This window comes from Phycodurus eques, chromosome 15, assembly GCF_024500275.1.
Source record: "Phycodurus eques isolate BA_2022a chromosome 15, UOR_Pequ_1.1, whole genome shotgun sequence".
NCBI classification, from domain to species: domain Eukaryota; kingdom Metazoa; phylum Chordata; class Actinopteri; order Syngnathiformes; family Syngnathidae; genus Phycodurus; species Phycodurus eques.
In genome coordinates, this window is record NC_084539.1 from 10,849,049 (window position 1) to 10,870,087 (window position 21,039).

General features: G+C 43.1%; 2 protein-coding genes across 2 annotated transcripts in view; both read right to left on the reverse strand.

Moving 5' to 3' along the window:
* Positions 1-542: 542 nt before the first annotated feature.
* Positions 543-8,457, reverse strand: drg1 (developmentally regulated GTP binding protein 1). The gene is made up of 9 exons (XM_061699350.1): positions 8,285-8,457; positions 7,166-7,289; positions 5,981-6,156; positions 5,814-5,883; positions 5,250-5,419; positions 4,989-5,119; positions 2,909-3,076; positions 2,662-2,784; positions 543-1,063 (listed from the first exon to the last, which is right to left on the reverse strand). Exons 1-9 carry the CDS (start codon positions 8,321-8,323, stop codon positions 964-966), a joined length of 1,101 nt encoding a protein of 366 aa, XP_061555334.1. The 5' UTR covers positions 8,324-8,457; the 3' UTR covers positions 543-963.
* A 4,932-nt stretch (positions 8,458-13,389) lies between these two features.
* kcnn2 (potassium calcium-activated channel subfamily N member 2) overlaps positions 13,390-21,039 on the reverse strand; it is a 37,608-nt gene continuing 29,958 nt past the window's right edge. Inside the window, exon 8 of the mRNA XM_061698708.1 lies at positions 13,390-13,662. Coding sequence (XP_061554692.1) covers positions 13,390-13,662 — 273 coding nt within the window. The remainder of the gene's footprint in view (positions 13,663-21,039) is intronic.

Consider the following 21,039-nt stretch of genomic DNA (forward strand, 5'->3'; position numbering starts at 1 on the left):
GTCCAACCATCCATTTTCTTTTACCGCTTATCCTCACTAGGGTCGGGGGCTGGTGGAGCCTATCCCAATGAAAACAAACTTTTTGGCCATAATTCCAAAAGGTGTGTTTGCCATAAACAACACTACCCATCACCAAAAGAACACCATACCCAAAGTGAAGCTTGGTGGTGGCAGCATTCTGCTTTGGGGCTGTGAGTTCCTCAGCTGGAATTGGGGCTTTAGTCAAAGTGGAAGTAATTAAGAACATTTCCAAATAGAAGTCAGTGTTAGTGCAAAACCTTCAGGCTTCTGATGGAAAGCAAAATAAATAAATAAATAAAAGGCAGGAAAAGCCTATTAGAACATCTGAAATTCAATAGACGTCAATCAGAGGCACTTCAAATGGTGGGAGATGTGTGCTAACTCCTGTTTAACATGAGTTTGAAGGTGACTGGTTAATTCTGAACACAGCCACAACAGTTGTAGGGTGTGCACACAATCACAATTCCCCCCCCCCCCACATTGCATTGTACAGGCCACATTAATGGTAGAAAAAAGCTTAAATGATTTTTATTGGTTTCATTCTTTTATCATCACAAAATCCTGACATTTGAACAGGAGGGTGAAGACTATCCACTGAAGGTAGCTAGCTAGGTTAGGTAGACAGGTTATGATGGAAAATAGGTGTTAGGTTGATACTGCAGACAGAAATAAGTCAACTTCTTGCACTTGTTAGACTTTTTATTTTTATTGTTTTATATTTTGTTTCCATTTCAATACAAGCGTTAACCAATATTCAATATGAACTAATCATGGTGTTGAAGTATTTCCATGTGACATGTACATCCATGTCATCCATTTTAAAATAATAGTGACGAGCACATAACACAGATGCCCTGATGACTTGTGTTTGCCTGTGATACTGGAGCCATGCACACGATGCGAGAGTGATCTTTTTTTTGTCCCCCTCGACCAATTACTGTATTACTTCTTCACCAACTGGATAACATCCTCGTCTTCCATCACGTGGTCCTTGCCCACCTTTTGAGGGTTGTGTTTGACAGACGATCCCCACACGAGCGCGCTGAAAAGGAGCATTGCACGAATCAAGCGGGATTGAAGCAAAGGTAAGCGATAGCAAACAACACCCTTCAGTGACACAAAAGACACTCTCTAATGTGGTGTGACACCGCTTTGCCCCCACCGCCTCCCCGAAGGATCGCTAATGCTTGGCAGCACTAATGTATTGACTGATTGACGACCCGGGCGCTCCCATTTGGAGATGGATCCCCGATCCAAACGGCTGCAGTTATGTCTCTGCAGTATCTGTGCATAAAAAGGCCAAGGGCTGTAACTGGTTAAATGGGCTCTTTTAGAGCACTGTGATTCCTGGTTAGTGGTTGATTTGGGACAAGTTCCTGCCTTTATCTTATAGAGGACTAAGCTTTAATACTTTTTCTTGAGTGAGTCTAAATGGATAAATCTAAATAAACTGCCATTGTACTAATTGTGCTCAGTTGTTGCAAAATACTGCCCTTTTCATGTAATTGCCAGTGGTCAACGATGCACTAAAATTCTAATCTAAATAAACCCTTAATGAAAACATTTTCCTTACTGGAAAACTCATTAGGTATATAAGAAGAAAAAGAAGAATCACCTTTATTGTCATGAACATGCACATATAATGAAATACAATGTTAAAGATTTAGGCAGGTATTTAACGGTTAATATTGTGGTGGTAATGTGTAGGACTGCACTGGTATTTGGTAAGTTTAACTCTAAAATTAGATAGATGGCATAGATAACTTGAACATCTGTGAAGAATCATTAATGCTGAAAGGGTGCATACAGGTTTTGGAGCACCATGTGCTTCCATCCAAGCAATGTCTTTTACAGTTACATCCCTGCTAATTTCAGCAAGACAAGGTCAAGCCACATTCTGCACATATTACGACAACAAGGCATGGTAGTAAAAGAGTATGTGTACTAGACTGGTCTGCCAGCTATCCAGGCCTGTCTCCAATTGAAAATGGGTAATGCATTTTAAAGCACCCAAAAAAAAAACAAAAAAAACTAACAACAACAATTAGTGTCTCTAGTTCAGAAACGCTTATTGAGTGTTGTAAAAGGAAAGGTGATGTAACAATGGTAAACATACCCTCTCCCATGTTTTTTGGAATGTGTTGCAGACACAAAATTCAAAATGAGTGAATATTTGCACAAAAAAAACAACACCAAGTCATTTTGAACATTAAATATCTTGTCTTTGTAGGGAATTTAATTGAATATAGGTTAAAAATTATTTGCAAATCATTGTATTCTGTTTTTATTTGACATTTTACTCAATGTCCCAACTTCATTGGAATTGAGGTTTGTATAAAAAACAACAACATACTCAAACAGGTATCAATTTTATAATCAATTTGTGATATAATTCTTGATCTTTGGTATATTTTGACAAAATTATGGAACAGAAATGTTACTAAGACACTGGAAATGTTTTACACAACAACAACAAAAAGTCAAAATTTTTGTGACACCCTGTATAAAAATGGCTAAATTAATAGCTGTGTCACTAAAAAACACTATCTTTGTCTCACACTTTAAAGTGACTATTTTTTTAAAAATTATTTTCTTTAAACACATCTGTGTCGTATGTGAAATGAGAGCTACAGTACTTACTACTTGAATTCCTTGATGAGGTTCTTGTGAATCTTCAAGCAGAAGTCCTCGACGGCGGTGTGCTGGTCGGGCAGGACGACGGGAGAAGTGTAGTCCGGGAGCTGCCCTTTGGGTTTAGTGTAGCTGCGCATGTGAACACATCACACCTCAGGTTAGGAAAGACAGGACAAGGGGGTTGGGGGTGGGTTAAAAAAAACAAAAACAAAAAAACAATACAAGATCTACAGTGGTTTGGGTACAAACTTACATGCGCACGAGCTTGAGGTAGTCCCACATCTTTTCCAGCAGGTCATCGAAGTTCCAGCGGTGGTGGGCCGAGATGGGCACACAGTGCGGCACCTTGTAGATGACGTCAAGCTCCTCGATAGAGATCTGGTCGATTTTGTTAAGCACGTAAATGCAAGGGATGTACACCCTGTAGAGAGCACAAAGTGCTGTCACTATGGGCAAAGCATATGAATGACTTGTCACATAAATATGTCAAGGTAAAACACAAAATAAAATGTTTTGGTCTGACTTTAGAATATGATTGGAGCTACCAAAACAGTCGTGCAGATTCCATGGAAAACATGCAATTTATAAGAGGAACCAATTTTAGCCACAAATGCTTAAAAACATTCTCCCACCATTTTAGCCCTAAATGCTCATAACAATTATAAACGGCTATTTGTTTTCACCATTTACTTCTCAGATTTTTGAAAAAAAAAAAAAGAAATTAGGGTCACAATAAAATTAATCAACATATGGTACTTTCAAAACAATATGTTAATCTTCAATACTTGGTTGGGCATCCCTTTGCTTTAAACCCTGCCTGGAGGCGCCGTGGTATTGAGGCAATCAGCCCGTGGCATTGCCTGAGAGTTATGCAAGGTCAGATTTCTTTGATGCTTGCTGACAGATTTTCTTCGTTTTTGGCTCTGGTGACCCTCATGTTCCTTTTGATAATACCTGATAGATTCTCAATGGGGTTTAGATTTGGAGAGTTGGCTGGCCAGTCAAGCACCGTGATGGCATGGGCATCACACCAAGATTTGGTGCTTCTGGCAGTATGGGCAAGAGCCAGGTCCTGCTGGAAGATTAAATCTGCATCTCCATACAGATCCTCAGCAGAAGGAATCATCAAGTCCTCTAAAACATTCTGGTAGACTGACTGGATTCAAGAAAGCGGAGTTTACCAACATCTGCACTGGACATTGCACCCCAAATCATGACGGACTGTGGATATTTCACACTGGACCTCAAGCAGCTTGGGTTCGGTTCTTCACCAGTCTTTCTCCAAATCCTTGGACCTTGATTCCCAAATGAAAGGCACACTTCACTTTCATCGGAAAAGTCCAACAGTCCAGTCCTTCTCCTTGGCCCAGTTGAGACGCTTCCTACGTTGGCTCAGGCTCAGAAGGGGCTTCACCCGACAGTTGTAGCCTATCTCCCGGATGCGTCTGAATGTGGTGGTTTTTGAAGCTGTGACTTCCACCTTATTCCGCTCTTTCGGGATCTCTGCTAGATTCTTTAATCTTCTCTGTTTGACAATCCACTGAAGCCCACGGTCATCGCTTTTGCATCATCTCCTGCCACATTTTGTCCTTCCATTGATATGCTTGGACACAGCACTCTGTGAACCACTAGCCTCCTGAGCTATGAACTTTTGTGGCTTACCCATCCTATGGAGGGTATCAATGATGGTCTTCTGGCCAGTTGTCAAGTCTGCGGTCTTCCCCATATTGAACCCAACTGAGACAATTGAACCAAACTGAAGCAATTTAATGACACCTGGGAAAACCTATCCAGGTGCTTTGAGTTTAGTAGATGATTAGTGTGTGACACACAGTTTAAAACATTTACGGCCTGCAAAATTTGGGCTGATTTCTTCAAAGTGTTCTAATTTTTTGAAATCACGATTCTGTGGGTTTTATAAAATGGAATCCCAAATTATGTAGGAATAAACAAATAAATACTTGAAATCGTTTAAATCGTGGGCCCTTTAACTTTTTGAATGGAATTACGGAAATAAATCTTTCCATGATATTCAACGTTTTTGGAAAGGGTCTGTGTCACACACACACACACACGCGCGCACGCACACACACACGATGCACAAATGCTTTTAATATTAAAGATTTGTTTTTACCCACACAGTAACATTTTCAAATTTCCAATATGGCCCACAGTGGACTGTGTTCCCCACCCCCTTTTTAAAGATTAGAGAGGATTCCTGTTTAGAAGCACGTCCAACACACAGAGCCGGCATCAGTGAAGCGGGACGTCTGCCGAGTGGCCACGCCCATGGAGAACGACAAAGGAAAGCCTGTGACGGCTCATCATCTCACCGATTTCCCTCCACCACATCGATGAGGTCATCCGCTGTGGCATCGCTGCGGAGGGTGATGTCGGCGTTGTGGATCTTGTACTCGGACAGGATGGTCTTCACCGTGTCGCCGTCCAGCTCGCTTTGTGCACACTGCAGAGCACAACAGACACACCATGCTTTACACAGGACAACAAACTAATACCGTACAATACTGTGGAGAAGAAAATAAACACGCAAAATCAACGCAACTGTCCACTAATACAACTAAAAGGACACACACAGTGGCTGTAAAGTTGATGCCGCCTTTGTCCTTCTTCTTGAAGCCGATGTTGGGCGGGTGCTTGTTCAGTCGGATCCCAAAGCCCTCCAGCTCGTGTTCTATTAGCCTCTTGTGCAAAAGAGGCTTCAGCACATCTAGCACTATCAAGATGAGGTTGCAAGTTCGAGCCACTAGAGAACACAGAGTGTGGGAGATAGAAATCAAGTGTTGTAGCGTCGTATATGTGGTAAACATTAAAAAAATAATCATTTATTGCAAAACATGAAAACAGTAAATATTTGTAAGAAAAACACTTCTGGGATATGAATACAAAAATACTGAATGAAAAACTAAGTACAGCAGTAACTGAGCAAGCCTTCTCGTGCCGCATGATGACATTCAAGTAACTCACTGCACGTTTGTAACTTAAAAACTTTGTATGTTAGGACCGTTGTGAACTGAAGACTACCAGGGCTATTTCCTAGTGGGGTACACTGCAGCACTGCCATAATGTCACATCATTTGCAGAGCTTTATTTATCTGAAAGACTGACTGTGCAAATCAGTTGGTGTTTTTTGGTGTTACCTGCAATAACTTGTCTGCCTCTGCCTTTGCCATCTTTGGCCCCTTCAATGATTCCAGGGAGATCCAAAAGCTGTAAGGTAACATGGCAACAAACTCAACATAAAATCACACACTTAAAACTGTCTGTAGCTGCTTAGCAGTTTTACCTTTTTTTATGTTTCATGTACCTGGATTTTTGCTCCTTTGTAGCGAATGACTCCAGGTACCGTTGTGAGGGTGGTGAACTCGTAGGCGGCAACCTCAGAGTAGACCCCCGCCAGGTTGCTCAGCAATGTCGACTTACCCACTGAGGGAAAACCCACAAAGCCAACACGGGCGTCGCCAGTTTTTGCGACATCAAAACCTAGAAAAAAAAAGCGACATGACATCACACAGAGTGACTGGACACATCAATGTTGTTACATTGGATACATTTAATGTTCATATCAAAAAGGTTTTGTTGTGTAGTTGCTACAACTTGCAGAAATTGAGGCATGAATGGATTTCACCAGTTGGCAGCAACCACCAGAGGATGACAAGGCCCAACTACTTTCCTGCCTAAATGAGCTGCCGCTAAAATCTGAAGGGGAAATAAATAATACTTGCTTTGGTTCAGGGACATTATGAACCAAGAAATAAAGTTTTCCGTCTAATCTCACACTACCGGTGGTCCTTGGTTCCATTCAGTTCCTATGAAAGCTACATTTTCAATTTGTACAAACGTCAGATGCCCTAATCGAACACTAACCTATGCTAACGCAGTAGTAAAGTAATAATTCCAGTAAATATTTGTATAAATAAACAGTTCTATGACATAAATATAAAAAATCAAATGAAAAAAGTAAGTCCAATATTAACTGAGTGTGCCTTCTTGTGCCACGTCACCATGTATTCTTATGCTACTGAGCAGCCTACTGCATGAACTAAAAACCTCATGTCAGGACTGTGTATAAACCAAGGCCCTCTTTAGTGTGCAATACAGACTAGTGGAAAGCAAATGGAAACAAGTGAGAGTCCCCTGGAAGGCATCGTTAGCTTGTCCTTAGAATTGGACCTGCTTTACTGACATGCTCGCATTCCTCAATATCCAGTAATGTAACAGTTACTTAATTGTGTCTTTGAATATGAAGAGATTTAATTTTGACTGTATTTTTGTAACGGCTTTCTGCTTTTTTCTTTAGCTAGAAATTTGATTTAATTCAAATTAAATGTTGGAATACAAGTATGCCAATTTGTCACTCTGTGTTCTGTCATGTCGCTAATTTTAGCCATTCACTTCCCTCAAACACCAATCAATGACATTTGTCAAAATCCTGTCCTTACTTTAAACAATTATATGTGATTATAAACTGTAAAAAGTCAGTGAGAGTGACCTTCTCCCGTGCCGCCACCGCTGCCTCCTTTTGGCGTGATGAGCTCCCTCCTTAGCTTGGCCAAACGAGCTTTGAGCAGACCCAAGTGGTGAGCGGTGGCCTTGTTCCTCTGCGTCCTGGCCATCTGCAACAAAAAAAGTAAAGCAACAACGGAGGTGAGACCCCCGTTAGGGCTCCTTTGCCTGACAGCTGTGAAACAAGCACTAGATTTACCATAAATGAAAAATTCCAGACATTCATATATATATATATATATATATATATATATATATAAAGACTGGGTCTTCGAATTAACACAATGAATATATTCAATCGATATTTTCATCAACTACACACATTATTTGGGGTGGTATTATTTTTTATTTTATTTATCTCCATTTTAAACTATATTATATTGCATACTTTTACGACGCCGTTGGTGTAGGTTTGTGATTGCCTACACCGCATTCCAATTTATATCAGCCCTATAGAGATGAAAAACCGGAGGATATTACATAAGTGTTTGTACAATATGAAGTGTTTGCGCTGCATATTCGCGATTTTCCACTCGCAGATTATTTTTGTGACCTTTCAGTTGTGAACTTGATCTCAGAGAACCGTTAGTGGTGGCTGCTACTTTCACTGAATACATCGAACATGAGCTATTAAAATGCATTCATTCTTCTAGATTAGTGTTTAGTCATATAAGCAAGTGTTACGCGCGGCAAAGCACTACTTTTATATTTGACAGGGCGACATCCTTGGCACCAAGATGGCATCAAAGCAATATTTTTCTATTAGATAGAATTTCAGCGAATAACGGATGCTTGGTTATTTTGTGGTGAGACAGGGTTAGACGTGGATTAAAATTCGGTTCTGAACCCAGAAAAAGGGCACACGTCACGATTTGACAACGACGACAGCAATAACTCGGAGATACTGTTGAGCTTAATAATAATGATACAACTTCCATGTGGGCAAAAAATTGGGAAAACGGCTGCCCGTAAAGAGCGGCGTAGTGTATTAGAAGGCCCATCTTGTGTGACCGCAGCTAATTTCTGCTCGCGCTCCACGCTAGCCGTTAGCTACAACGTGACGTGAATCATTACGCGAGCGCCACTTTTGCTCCCACGCTCTTACCTCATTTTCAATCTCTGCTATTTTGGCAAGTATGCTCATGATGGCTGAACTTCGTGTCACAGCCTTGCGTTACCGTTAAGCAAATGACACACAGACGTGTCTAAAGTTTGGAAAAAATAAAAATACAAAAAATCGTGCGGCTCGCACACTGCTACCGTTCCACGCAGGCGTCAACGTGCACTTCCTGTCACGTAATCTCGCGAGAATTCAGTAGTTCCACCCCCCCCCCCCCCAGTCTTTGGCCAAGTTTGACTCATAGGACGAAATGTATAAATAAATGTCCATACGTTTAGTTTTTCTTTAGAGGACTAAAACGTCAATTCAGGATGCAAATTTTGTGTAACAATGACAGAGAAATCTAGTATATTGTATTATATATATAATTTTGTAACTTCCATGCCTTTTTTTCATTGCATATTTTTACACAAAGAAGTATGCATCAGAGGAGTTAAATATTGTAATTTTTTTTGTTTGTGTATAGTATAATCCAGTGGTTTTGTATTGTTATCACTCTGGGACCCGCATTTTCCTATTGTTGCAAAGTTGCGACCCACTTTTAATTTACAGTGTATTATATTTCATTCAATCATTTATCCATCCATCCATTTTCGATACCACTTATACTGCTGAGGGTCACGGGGGGCTGGAGCCTATCCCAGCTGACTTGAGGTGAAACACAAACTGCACTCTGGACTGGTCACCAGTCAATTACAGAGCACATAAAGACAGACAACCAGTCACACTGTTACTAAGTGGGACCTGAACACACACTGCCTACATCAAAGTCAGATGAACGTACACTACACTTATACTAAACCATTGTATTGAAAAATACACACATATTGATATAATATATATTAAAGTTTGTATTACAATTTCTTTATAATAAACATTATTTATCTACGGCTATGTGACAGTCTAGATGTCCAGCAGATGAAAACTGGAGGTCCGGCTTCTATTATTCCCATTATTTGAGGAAATACTGTATGCTTAGAGAGGATGAGTGCTGTATGGATTGAAATCAAAATGAGACACATCACAAATCAGTTTTCAGCCACATTTATCATTTCTGTTCTTGAATACACCTCAGTCGAACAATTTCCTGTAAAAATAAATGCAATTTCAATGATATATTTGAGAAAAAAACATGTCCATAATTACATTCTGTAAAGAACCTCGCATATTTTATTTAACATTATATATCTCCACTCCATTCTGATGAGTTTAACACCACATGCTTGATATGCTGAATCTGGGTGCCCAGATCCCTGTTGCTGTTCATTATTACACTGTAGGAGGTGTGCTTGTCCTCATCAAAATATACAAAAATAGTACTTTTCTATAAGGTAGATACGGTATTCAGCGAGTTCGTCAGCATCAGTTGTTGTCCAGCTGAGCACGAGGAGCACACGAAGGAAGGAGGAGCAATAGGAAGTGAAACACAGCAAGACAAGACAAAATTCATTATTACTGAGTTTGTGACATCTGTACTGTATAGATATGTAACGTCAGCTTGTGTAACACAAATAGGGGGTTTGTCCCCATTCGTCCACCCTTGGCATAACTCAAAATCTTCTTCATTAGAATACGTCATCAAACATCAGTCTTATATTGAAGTGCATTGATTATGAAAAGTAAGTGCAGTTACCGACTTTGATGCATTCACTTTGACTGGAGGAGTTTTACTAAGACGAGGTACACGCATACTAAAAACCAGGCCAAATTTCTAGCACTTTTCCTCTCTTTTGGCCCATCTGTCGGTTGTCTCTAAAACCTTATTCTCAGTGTTTAGCTTGTAGTGTGTGTTAAGAGTTATTTTTCCTCCCTCTACCACTAAAAACGGCCGTGGCCGACCAGCTCAAATGTTAAACCTCGTCATTATTTCGGGTCTCAAATCATTACTTGCAGTGGCGTCCCTAGCTTTAATGGCACCCTGTGCAGGACCCCGCTTTGGCGCTACCACCCCTAACCAACACATACACACACACTGGAGTGGACCTTATTCTTGTTGAACTATGAACAAATAAAAATACAGCACCAGCAAATAAGGAAAGGGACATTCAGAATAAAAAACAAACAAACAAAAAAACTATTTTACTGCAAAAATCAAAATAAAAAACTCAAGGGAACCTTATTGCAATCATTTTGGCTTTGTTTCTAAGTGTGCTTGCTTTCTTTTATGTCAAGGCTTAGGTTGTTAAATTCTTTCAAAAGTCTTTCCTACTAGCCTTCCTTGATGCAAATTCTTCTATGATATCCTTGTATGATTTCTCCACCCCGCTCTGCATCTATTCCACAGAGGGCGACTCCACAACGGGGCGCAAATTCCCCATACAAACGCAAATGATTGACACGGCACTACACAACAGAAAACCATTTCATGTAGCATTTTAAAAAATATATAATTTTGGGGGCACGTTGCCACCACCCTCGCAATGCAGGCCTGTACTGCTGCACATAATGAACACGCCCCCCCAAAAACGCCACTGCGTCTGTGTTCAACACCGAGTTGGGCAGAGCTACTAACTACCAGGTTGTGATGTGGAAGAGAAAGATAGCGGAAGCGACTTGAAGCTCATGTTCAACACAACCAGTTGTTCCTTCATTTGTGTACGGAAACAGCGTGACCTTCAGGTCGAGCTAACTTTCTGTTGATTTGCCATTGTTAATAACATGATGGTTGACTGACTTTTCTCCAAGCAGATTGGGAAAAATCATTCGTAACACAATAGACACCAACGCATATTTTATCAACATAATCTTTCAGACATCTGAGAGTCAGGCCTTTGCTGACTTACTGTAGATCTCAACTGAGCGAAAATGCTCAAATTTGTCCCGATTGTCACTGTGTGTACCTCGCCTTTGATACGCGTACCCCACCTAATTATAAAGTATTGTGCGCCCCTTCCCAAAAATAACTTTTTCTGCATCCATGTTGGTTCTTTTACCTCGTGAGTCTTATCAGTGAATCGCTCTAGCATAGCTCTTGAATAGCAATCAACTACCTCTACTGGGTCTTTTGGTGATATTTAATGACAAATTTATGTTATGCTAACATGCTAATATTCAAATACAGATACCGCTAATGTGCAAGCCAATTGCACAAAATAATGATAATACGAAGGAAGCAAAGACAGACAATATGGTTTCTGCATCTGCAAGAGGGTTCGGGATCGTGTTGTGATCGTGTAAGCCATCATGGCAGTCTTTTGCTTATTTGCTGGTAACCACTCTGATGTGCCCCCTTCAGGCTTTACTCTGTATTTGTGGTTACCCGGTCAATCAAATTGAAGTACTAATAAATATAATAATACATTTAAAAAAGCCCTAGTATGGTTGTTTAACAGAGCTAGATTAATGCGACTGCTGTAATTTGGGCTGGAAGGTTGGTCTTTAAAATATTATCGCAATATTTCAGTGCATATAGTGTATAGTGTATATTGTCATTATTACACTATATACACTGAATATTTTTGTAATATGTTTACCTTAGACACTATGCACTAAATACATGTAGTTATACTCTGGAATATCGTGGGAGTATTTTAAGGACATGCCACACAACCCAAATTACAGCATCGGAGGTACTTTAAACCTCAACTATCAAGTCTATCAACTTATTAGACGGCAAGCCCTGCTGCCGACAGATAAAACATATTTCATTCTTTTTTCATTCATACGTTATGAAAGGTCATTTTCAAAACTGAAAATAATAAAAACATATCTCACGTCTTTCAATGTCACATGAGCACCTGACCAGTCTGGCTTTCATCATTAAGAGCGTTGAAAAATTATTTCTTCCAGCTGAGGTAAAGTGTGTAAAAATAGTTGAAGTGTTTTCTGACAGGAGGAGGTATCACTTGGGGGGGGGGGGAAACAATACATTTGCTTAATTGATATTTAGATCGAATAATGTGTTCCTTTCATGTTTTATCTGTGTTTAAATATTCAGAATGTCTTCCTTTCTGATAATTTTTTCCAAGTCCAGTGAACCACCATTCTTAGAGGACGATAGACAATCTGCAATTCCTGCCCACAGAAAAAGGTGTGTAATTGCCCATAGATGCCACAAGATAGCAGCCATTCCCTTTTTTTCGATTAGGCAAGACTGTGGTCAAAATAAATGAAGCTCCTCCCCTCAGTTCAACATGGTTGCTTGGCACCAGGAGCCCACCAGATGGTACAAAAGCAATGTTCTTTAGACATCCACCCATCCATCCAATTTTTGTACTGCTTATCCTCACAAAGGTCGCGGGCGTGCTGGATGCTATCCCAGCTATCTTTGGGTGAGAGGCGGGGTACACCCTGAACTGGTTGCCAGCCAGTCGCAAACAACAATTCACACTCACATTCATACCTACGGGCAATTTAGAGTCTTCAGTCAACCTCCCATGCATGTTGTTGGGATGTGGGAGGAAACCGGAGTACCCGGAGAAAACCCACGCAGGTACGGGGAGAACATGCAAACTTCACACAGGCGGGGCCGGAATTTGAACCCTGGTCCTCAGAACTGTGAGGGAGATGTGCTAACCAGTCGGTCACCGTGCCGCCTTCCTTAGACATGGCTTTGGCAAATAGTGGACTTTTTCTGTGAACAACTAAGGGTAGGTTCCCCCAAATATCTGCAACAAGGTGAATTTTTGCAGGGGTTTACTGTACTAGGCCTGATACTTTGGGGGAGCATACAATCAAGAAGTTGTCCCCGGGCATCACGAGACCTCTGCACAGTATTGTTCTACAGGGCACTGATGTTGAAGCTGTTTCTAACCTAAAAGATGATATTTGTTTGTATTTGCCTTCAGCTGTCACTTCAGTCCACCCAGCTCAAACCTTTCCCCCAATATCACTGTCAGTTTCCAGTGAGAAGCACTATTTTAGTGCAGTAGTTTCCCACCCGCTGACAGGCCTTTACTGAGGGAAGAGTGATGCCAACACTGAGGTAATAGGAAGCAAAAACAAAAAAATAAACTGCATGTAGTTACCCACTAGCTTGGATTCTGTCATCAGAATTTGGATAATACTTATTGAAGCCATAAGGCTTTAAGATAAATGCAACTTAGCCATATGATGGCAAAAGTCTTCAATGGAGGCTTTCCCTTCGGACCCTAGCTGCTCTCGGAAGAGGTGGGCGCCATGGACAACGACCGCTGCCGCGACGCCGACTGCGAGCGTTCGGGGCTGTGTTTGTCGTAAGGCTGCAGCTGCACCTCCAGGAAGTCCCTGTGCTGCTGGCTGATCACCTGGCTGATGAGCGTGGGCAGAGCCTGCAGGTTGCTCAGCAGAGTCTCCAGCTTTGTTTCCAGCATTGCGATCCTCTTCTCCATGTCTTCTCCTCGCTCGTTCAAGTCCGACACCATGTCATACATGATGTTCTGAGTCTGGGACAAGGCGGAGAAGACGCAGCATTAGCTTCGAATCACTTCTTTCCCCCTTGCTCACTAACATTACACGTTAATAAAGAGACTTCAATGCAGCTGGCTGAATATGGATTTCTGAAAAGGAAGGAAATAAGAATCATACATAGGCTGCACATGAAAATATCTTCAACCGTTTATCAAGTAAGGAGCCATTATATCTATCATGTAATCGCAGAAACATAATTCAAATCAGCAAAACAACAAGATAATTAGAAATGTTTATCATGAAATACACCTAAATAGGTTGTGACTATAGTATCATGGCAGTCCCTTATAGCAGTGTTTTCCAACCACATATTTGGCATTAGAAAAATCTCACAGCACACCCCTAACAAAAATATCACAATAACTACTGTATATGTACATTGAAATAATGATATTGTCTCAATTTATTCAGAAATGGACTTACAGTGAAACTGTGGAGCGTGTGAACCCAGGGGCTAGGGTGGGCTTTTGCCCCTCACTCTGGCTCAGGTTGCCGCAAGAAGAAGAAAGTAGTAGACTATTCAGGTCAGGCCATACAGTAGCTCATTTGCATAAGGCAAAAATGAGCTGATTTCAGCAAGAAGAAATAATGTGTGTAAAGTGTGAGGTATTTGGACAAAACGTTATTAAGACACCTTGGGACTGTTTTAAAATTGGAATAAAATGCTTAATATGTCTCCTTTAAGACAACAGATGCCTCACAAAGCAGTAAAACGATGCCATTTCCCCCAGCCAAGCCCAAAATAAATACAATAATACAGTGGAATGCCGAAAAGACAACAAGTATTTGTACAAATTGTACTTCAACATTTTCTGGAGAGACTCCCTTCATAAGTCAAACCAATCTTGAAGTTGAAACCATCCTAATGCACGACAGGATGATTTCAGATTTCAACTCACTGAATTTACTCCTTCCACACAGAATCACTCTGCAAACACCTTCCTGTTCCCTTTCTCTGCTGTCTACAAAGGGTGAGCAGTTTCACTTTATTTTATTTGATCATAGAGTAGTGAACTTCTCTGTATACTTGTATGACAGTTAAAAATGTTTTACAACAGTGATAGTTTGAGCCTGGAATTACAACAAGTCAACCAGTGTGATAGGGCAGATTTGGTTCCACTGTATTGTGAAAAAGTTGTCGGCATATAATATATATAATAATAAGTCATATACAGGTATGACTGGTATACTGTATCTCAACGAGTGCCCTATAAAAAGGCACTGTACTTAAATGAAACAGTCAATGTCATGTTATTGCCACCTATTAAAAATAACCTTGTTGCTACTAAACGGTAATAGCTGATCAGCAAAGCCAAGTAAAAAGCAGCAAGCCCCAAAGTAGTAAGAACTAACAGAGTGTATCCAAAGAGGAGTAAAGGTTAAAAGCAGAACACCACATCCAGTATGGTCGGAGGCACATTCAATAACATGAGCACATTACTTATCTTTACAGCTGTACCCTCCAGAAGCAGGCAAAAGCAACATATTTGCCGGCGGAGACACGGGCCACAAGGGCTCATGTTTGAAGAGAAGGTACACATGTTTGAGCACTTTAGCCCGTGTGACCTTGAGTTGACAAAAAAGGTGCCGTTGAGTTTCACGGGTATACTTTCAGCTCGTCTGGTGCATCTTGTTCACACACATTTTGTCATGGTCTGTGTTTTGGCTTGGGTTGTGTTTAGTTTTGTTCCATGTTTTCCGGTGTTCCATGTTTGTCGTGTGCTCATTAAGTTGTTGTGTCCACCTGTTCTCGTCTGCTTTGTGTCAACCAATCAGCTCTCTCCAGCCACTCATGTCCTGTCCAGGTGTTCCTCGTTGTCTCGTCTATCTGTTTGTATTTAGTTCCCTGGTTTCTTTCAGTTCTTGTCGGTTCATTGTCGTTGTCACATGTCTCTGCCATGTCATAGTCGTCAGTTGTCTTTGTCATTGTGGTATGTCATTGTCAGGTGTCATTTTCCGTTTCTATTCCACGTCTTACTCACAGGTCATAGTTTGTTTCCAGTTTTAGATATTCGAGTGTTTCTTTGCTACTTTGATTTGAGTGGTATCTGTTGTGGGACTTTGTTCAGTTTTCCCTTTTCTAAGATTAAATATTATTTTGAGACTCCCGCACTCCTGCCTTGCCTCCCTGCTTCCCTGCAATTGGGTCCACCATGTTCTCACCTTGCGTTACTCGCCCTCGCCTTAACCACGTACGTGACAGAATGAACCGACCAGAACAGGACCCAGCGGGAAGAAGATGGCGTCACCCTGGACACCACCAAACTGCCTCCCACCGTCCTCAGCCTGCCATCCATACCTACCCTCCTCCAGTAAGCCCAATCGTTCAGTCTTTTCTGTCCTTTTCATCGGGTCCCCCCACTTGTCCTAGTTATTCACCATGCCCTACTATTTTACATCCACATGTTTCTTTAGATTCTGATTTTTCTGATTGTGAAGATGGCCCCGATTTAGTTAACCTTCTGTCTGATTCTGACTCTGACACAGACTTAGATTTTTCTGGTTCCTTCCCTAGTTTATCCCGTCCTCGTCAGTTTTTGTCACGTCTCCCCATTTCCAACCCCAGTGAGTCCAAAACCTTTCCCTCGGACCTTTTCTTGGGCACCCGTTTGGCCATCTACCCGGGACCGCCGCGTGGTGGCCAACGGAGGCGCCCAAGTAAAGGTCAAATTTTGCCCCCTCGTTTTTTCCCTGTTCACAAGTCACTTAATTTTTCACCTGTTCCCACACGTTGTTCCACGGCTCCACTTAAGTCACGTCCAGTCAAACCTGCCCCCAAGCCACCATGTTCTGTACCAGCCATTTTTCCTAGTTCACCTTCCCGAGACCTTGTGCACTCTTCCACTCCCGTACCCTCTACTCCCAAACCTCAATGGCGGCAGGCTGAGGAAGCGACTGCAGGCCCCGTTCCTGCTCCTCGGCAGCTGCGGCAGGCTCCCGTTCCTGCTCCTCGGCAGCTGCGGCAGGCTCCCGTTCCTGCTCCTCGGCAGCTGCGGCAGGCTCCCGTTCCTGCTCCTCGGCAGCTGCGGCAGGCTCCCGTTCCTGCTCCTCGGCAGCTGCGGCAGGCTCCCGTTCCTGCTCCTCGGCAGCTGCGCCAGGTTCCCGCTCCGGCGGCGCTCGTCCAGCGGCCGCCACCCGTCCCCGCTCCGGCGGCGCTCGTCCAGCGGCCGCCACCCGTCCCCGCTCCGGCGGCGCTCGTCCAGCGGCCGCCACCCGTCCCCGCTCCGGCGGCGCTCGTCCAGCGGCCGCCACCCGACCCCGCTCCGGCGGCTCTCGTCCAGCGGCCGCCACCCGACCCCGCTCCGGCGGCTCTCGTCCAGCGGCCGCCACCCGACCCCGCTCCGGCGGCTCTCGTCCAGCGGCCGCCACCCGACCCCGCTCCGGCGGCTCTCGTCCAGCGGCCGCCACCCGACCCCGCTCCGGCGGCTCTCGTCCAGCGGCCGCCACCCGTCCTCGCTCCGGCGGCGCTCGTCCAGCGGCCGCCACCCGTCCTCGCTCCGGCGGCTCTCGTCCAGCGGCCGCCACCCGTCCTCGCTCCGGCGGCGCTCGCCCAGCGGCCGTCACCCATCCTCGCTCTGGCGGCATTCGTCCAGCGGCCGCCACCCAACCCTACTGCCTGGCCCCTGCATTACCATTGGCTTCGGCACCGTGGCCGTCCACCTGAATGGCCCTGTAAAGACCCTGGTGCTTGGCGTCCTGGACGACCTCCTGAACCGCTCAGCCAAGCACCTCACCCTGGGTGGCCTGGATGGCCACCAGACTGACCTGAGGGGTGGACTCTGTACCCTCCTCCAGGCCCCCTTCCGCCCACCCTGGGTTGGTGACTTTTTGGTTGTTGTTTGGGGAACGTCTGGGATCCGTTCCTTTAGAGGGGGGGTACTGTCATGGTCTGTGTTTTGGCTTGGGTTGTGTTTAGTTTTGTTCCATGTTTTCCGGTGTTCCATGTTTGTCGTGTGCTCATTAAGTTGTTGTGTCCACCTGTTCTCGTCTGCTTTGTGTCAACCAATCAGCTCTCTCCAGCCACTCATGTCCTGTCCAGGTGTTCCTCGTTGTCTCGTCTATCTGTTTGTATTTAGTTCCCTGGTTTCTTTCAGTTCTTGTCGGTTCATTGTCGTTGTCACATGTCTCTGCCATGTCATAGTCGTCAGTTGTCTTTGTCATTGTGGTATGTCATTGTCAGGTGTCATTTTCCGTTTCTATTCCACGTCTTACTCACAGGTCATAGTTTGTTTCCAGTTTTAGATATTCGAGTGTTTCTTTGCTACTTTGATTTGAGTGGTATCTGTTGTGGGACTTTGTTCAGTTTTCCCTTTTCTAAGATTAAATATTATTTTGAGACTCCCGCACTCCTGCCTTGCCTCCCTGCTTCCCTGCAATTGGGTCCACCATGTTCTCACCTTGCGTTACTCGCCCTCGCCTTAACCACGTACGTGACACATTTACATATTCTATGGATAGCGAGGTTCATTTACTTAAAAATATAAGAATACAAAATCCCCTTTTGAAGAAACTGTCACTTTGAAAAAGGACAATTGAAGAGAGACAGTGACAGAGTCGGGATAACCTCAGTGAATATACCTTCATTGTATTGCTCCCCACCAAGAAACAAGGCATTCCAGTGCGGAAAAAACAACAGCATATATAGCATGGGAAATACAGTGGTAACTTGACTTACAAATGCTCCGACTTTTTCCGTCCTGGAAAAAAAAAAAATTGTCCATAGGTGTAAATGTGAGTGTGAATGGTTGTTTGGCTGTGCTCTGTGACTGACTAGCAGCCAGTCCAGGGTGTAACCCACATGTCGCTTATAGTCAGCTGAGATATGCTCCAGCTAATCTGCGACACTGGCGCTATAGAAAATGGATGGAAGGGTTTGTACATAGCAAGGCTTCCCATCTAATAAACACCTTTAACTTAATAGTTACCTGGTACTGGCCATATAGGAGAAAATAAAGGCCTTCATAATATGAGAAACTCAACCTCTACAGCAGTGACTCCCAACCACCGTGCCATGGGAAATTATCCACTTTCACTTAATTGAGCATCTTTTTTTTTATTTGAAAAAATAGTGGAGGAAAAGTGCTCTATTAAATGTATCACATAATGTACGCAGGTGCAAATGGTACCGCAGCTCCATGAAGCGCAATTTGCATCTACACTGCTCTCTTATGGCAACACTTTAATTACAACAAAGTGGCCAAAAAACAGCTGCTGTGTGCATATAAAAGCCAACTTGCAGCTGTTTTTATAGCACATGGCCAAATATTAGACTTCATGACATGCTGGCTCTGATCCAGTTTCACTGCAGTGTTCTTTTGAACGTCAAACGCTTGCTCTATCTCTCGCTCGCTCTGTGTGTGTGTGTGTGTGTGTGTGTGAATCATCAGAACCCAGAAATTCTTTTTCTCAGGTTACTGGTTCTGCTGTGTCAGGTTGGCCTGCTGCCCGCTCTTAACCTTAAAGGTCGTGTTTTTTTTGGTGTTTTTTTTTAAAGCTATTTAGACCGCCATAGAGTGACTCTCTAACATGGAGTTAGTATAAAAGTGTCAATTTCGTTTAAAAAAGCACCTTGGTTTTGTCATCCGAGTATCCAGAAAAGGCCCCTCTGACAGCTACAATGGTGTGAAAAAAATATTTTCTCCCTTCCTGATTTTTAATCTTTTGCATGTTTGTCACACTTAATTGTTCCCCATGATCAAACAAACAAACAATCAAACAATATTAGTCAAAGACAACACAAGTAAACACAAAATGCTTTTTACATGTTTTTTTAATTATTAAGGGATAACAAAAATCCAAACCTACATGGCCCCGTGTGAAAAAGTGATTGCCACCTAAACCTAATAACTGGTTGGGCCACCCTTAGCAGCAACAACTGCAATCAAACGCTTGTGATAACTTGCAATGAGTCTCTTACAGCGCTGTGGAGGAATTGTGGCCCACTCATCTTTTCAGAATTGTTGTAATTTAGCCACATTGGCGGGTTTTCAAGCATGGACTGCCTTTTTAAGGTCATGCCACAGAATCTCAATAGGATTTAGGTCAGTACTTTGATTAGGCCACTCCAAAGTCTTCATTTTGTTTTTCTTCGGCTATTCAGAGGTGGAAGAAGTTCATTTCAACTTGAGGAGCAGAATTCATGGTTGCATTTATCACAGCAAGTCTACCAGGTCCTGACCATCACTACCACCATCTTGTTTGACTTTTGGTATGTTGTTCTTTTTCTGAAATGCGGTGTTAATTTTATGCCAGATGAAATGGGACACACATCTTCCAAAAAGTTCAACTTTTGTCTCGTCAGACCACAGACTATTTTCTTAAAAGTCTTTGGGATCATCAAGATGTCTTCTGGCATAATTGAGACGAGCCTTAATGTTCTTTTTGCTCAGCAGTGGTTTTTGTCTTGGAACTCTGCCATGCAGGCCATTTTTTCCCACTCTCTTTCATATGGTGGAGTCATGAACACTGACCTTAACTGAGGCACGTAAGGCCTGCAGTTCTTTGGATGTTGTTGTGGAGTCTTTTATGACCTTTTGGATGAGTCGTCGCTGGGCTGTTCTGGAATTTTGGTCGGCCGGCCACTCCTGGGAAGGTTCACCACTGTTCTGTTTTCATGATTTGTGGATAATGGCTCTCACTGTGGTTCGCTGGAGTCTCAATGCTTTAGAAATGACTTAACCTTTTCCTGGCGGCACGGTGGAGACTGGTTAGAGCGTCTGCCTCACAGTTCTGTGGACTGGGGTTTAATCCCCTTCCCCGCCTGTGTGGAGTTTGCATGTTCTCTCCGTGCCTGCGTGGGTTTTCTCCAGGCACTCCGGTTTCCTCCCACATGGTAGGTTAATTGAAGTCTCTAAATTGCCCCTAGGTGTGATTGTAAGGTTGTTTGTTTATGTGTGCCCTGCGATTGGCTGGCAACCAGTTCAGGGTGTACCCCGCCTCCTGCCCGATGATCGCTGGGATAGGCTCCGGCATTCCCGCGACCCTTGTGAGGATAAGCGGCTCAGAAAATGAATGGATGGATGGATTAACCTTTTTCACACTGATAGATCTCAATTACTTTCTTCCTCATTTGTTCCTGAATTTCTTTTCGATCCCAGCATGATGTCTCGCTTTTGAGGATCTTTTGGTCTACTTCACTTTGTTAGAGAAGTCCTATTTAAGTGATCTCTTGATTGAGAACAAGTGTGGCAGTACCAGGCCTGGGTGTGGCGAGAGAAATTGAACTCAGGTATGATAAACCACAGTACTGTTTTAATGGGGGGAGGGGGGGGGGGGGGGGGGGAATCACTTTTTCACACAGGGCCATGTAGGTTTGGATTTATTTTCTCCCTTAGTAATAAAAACCTTCATTT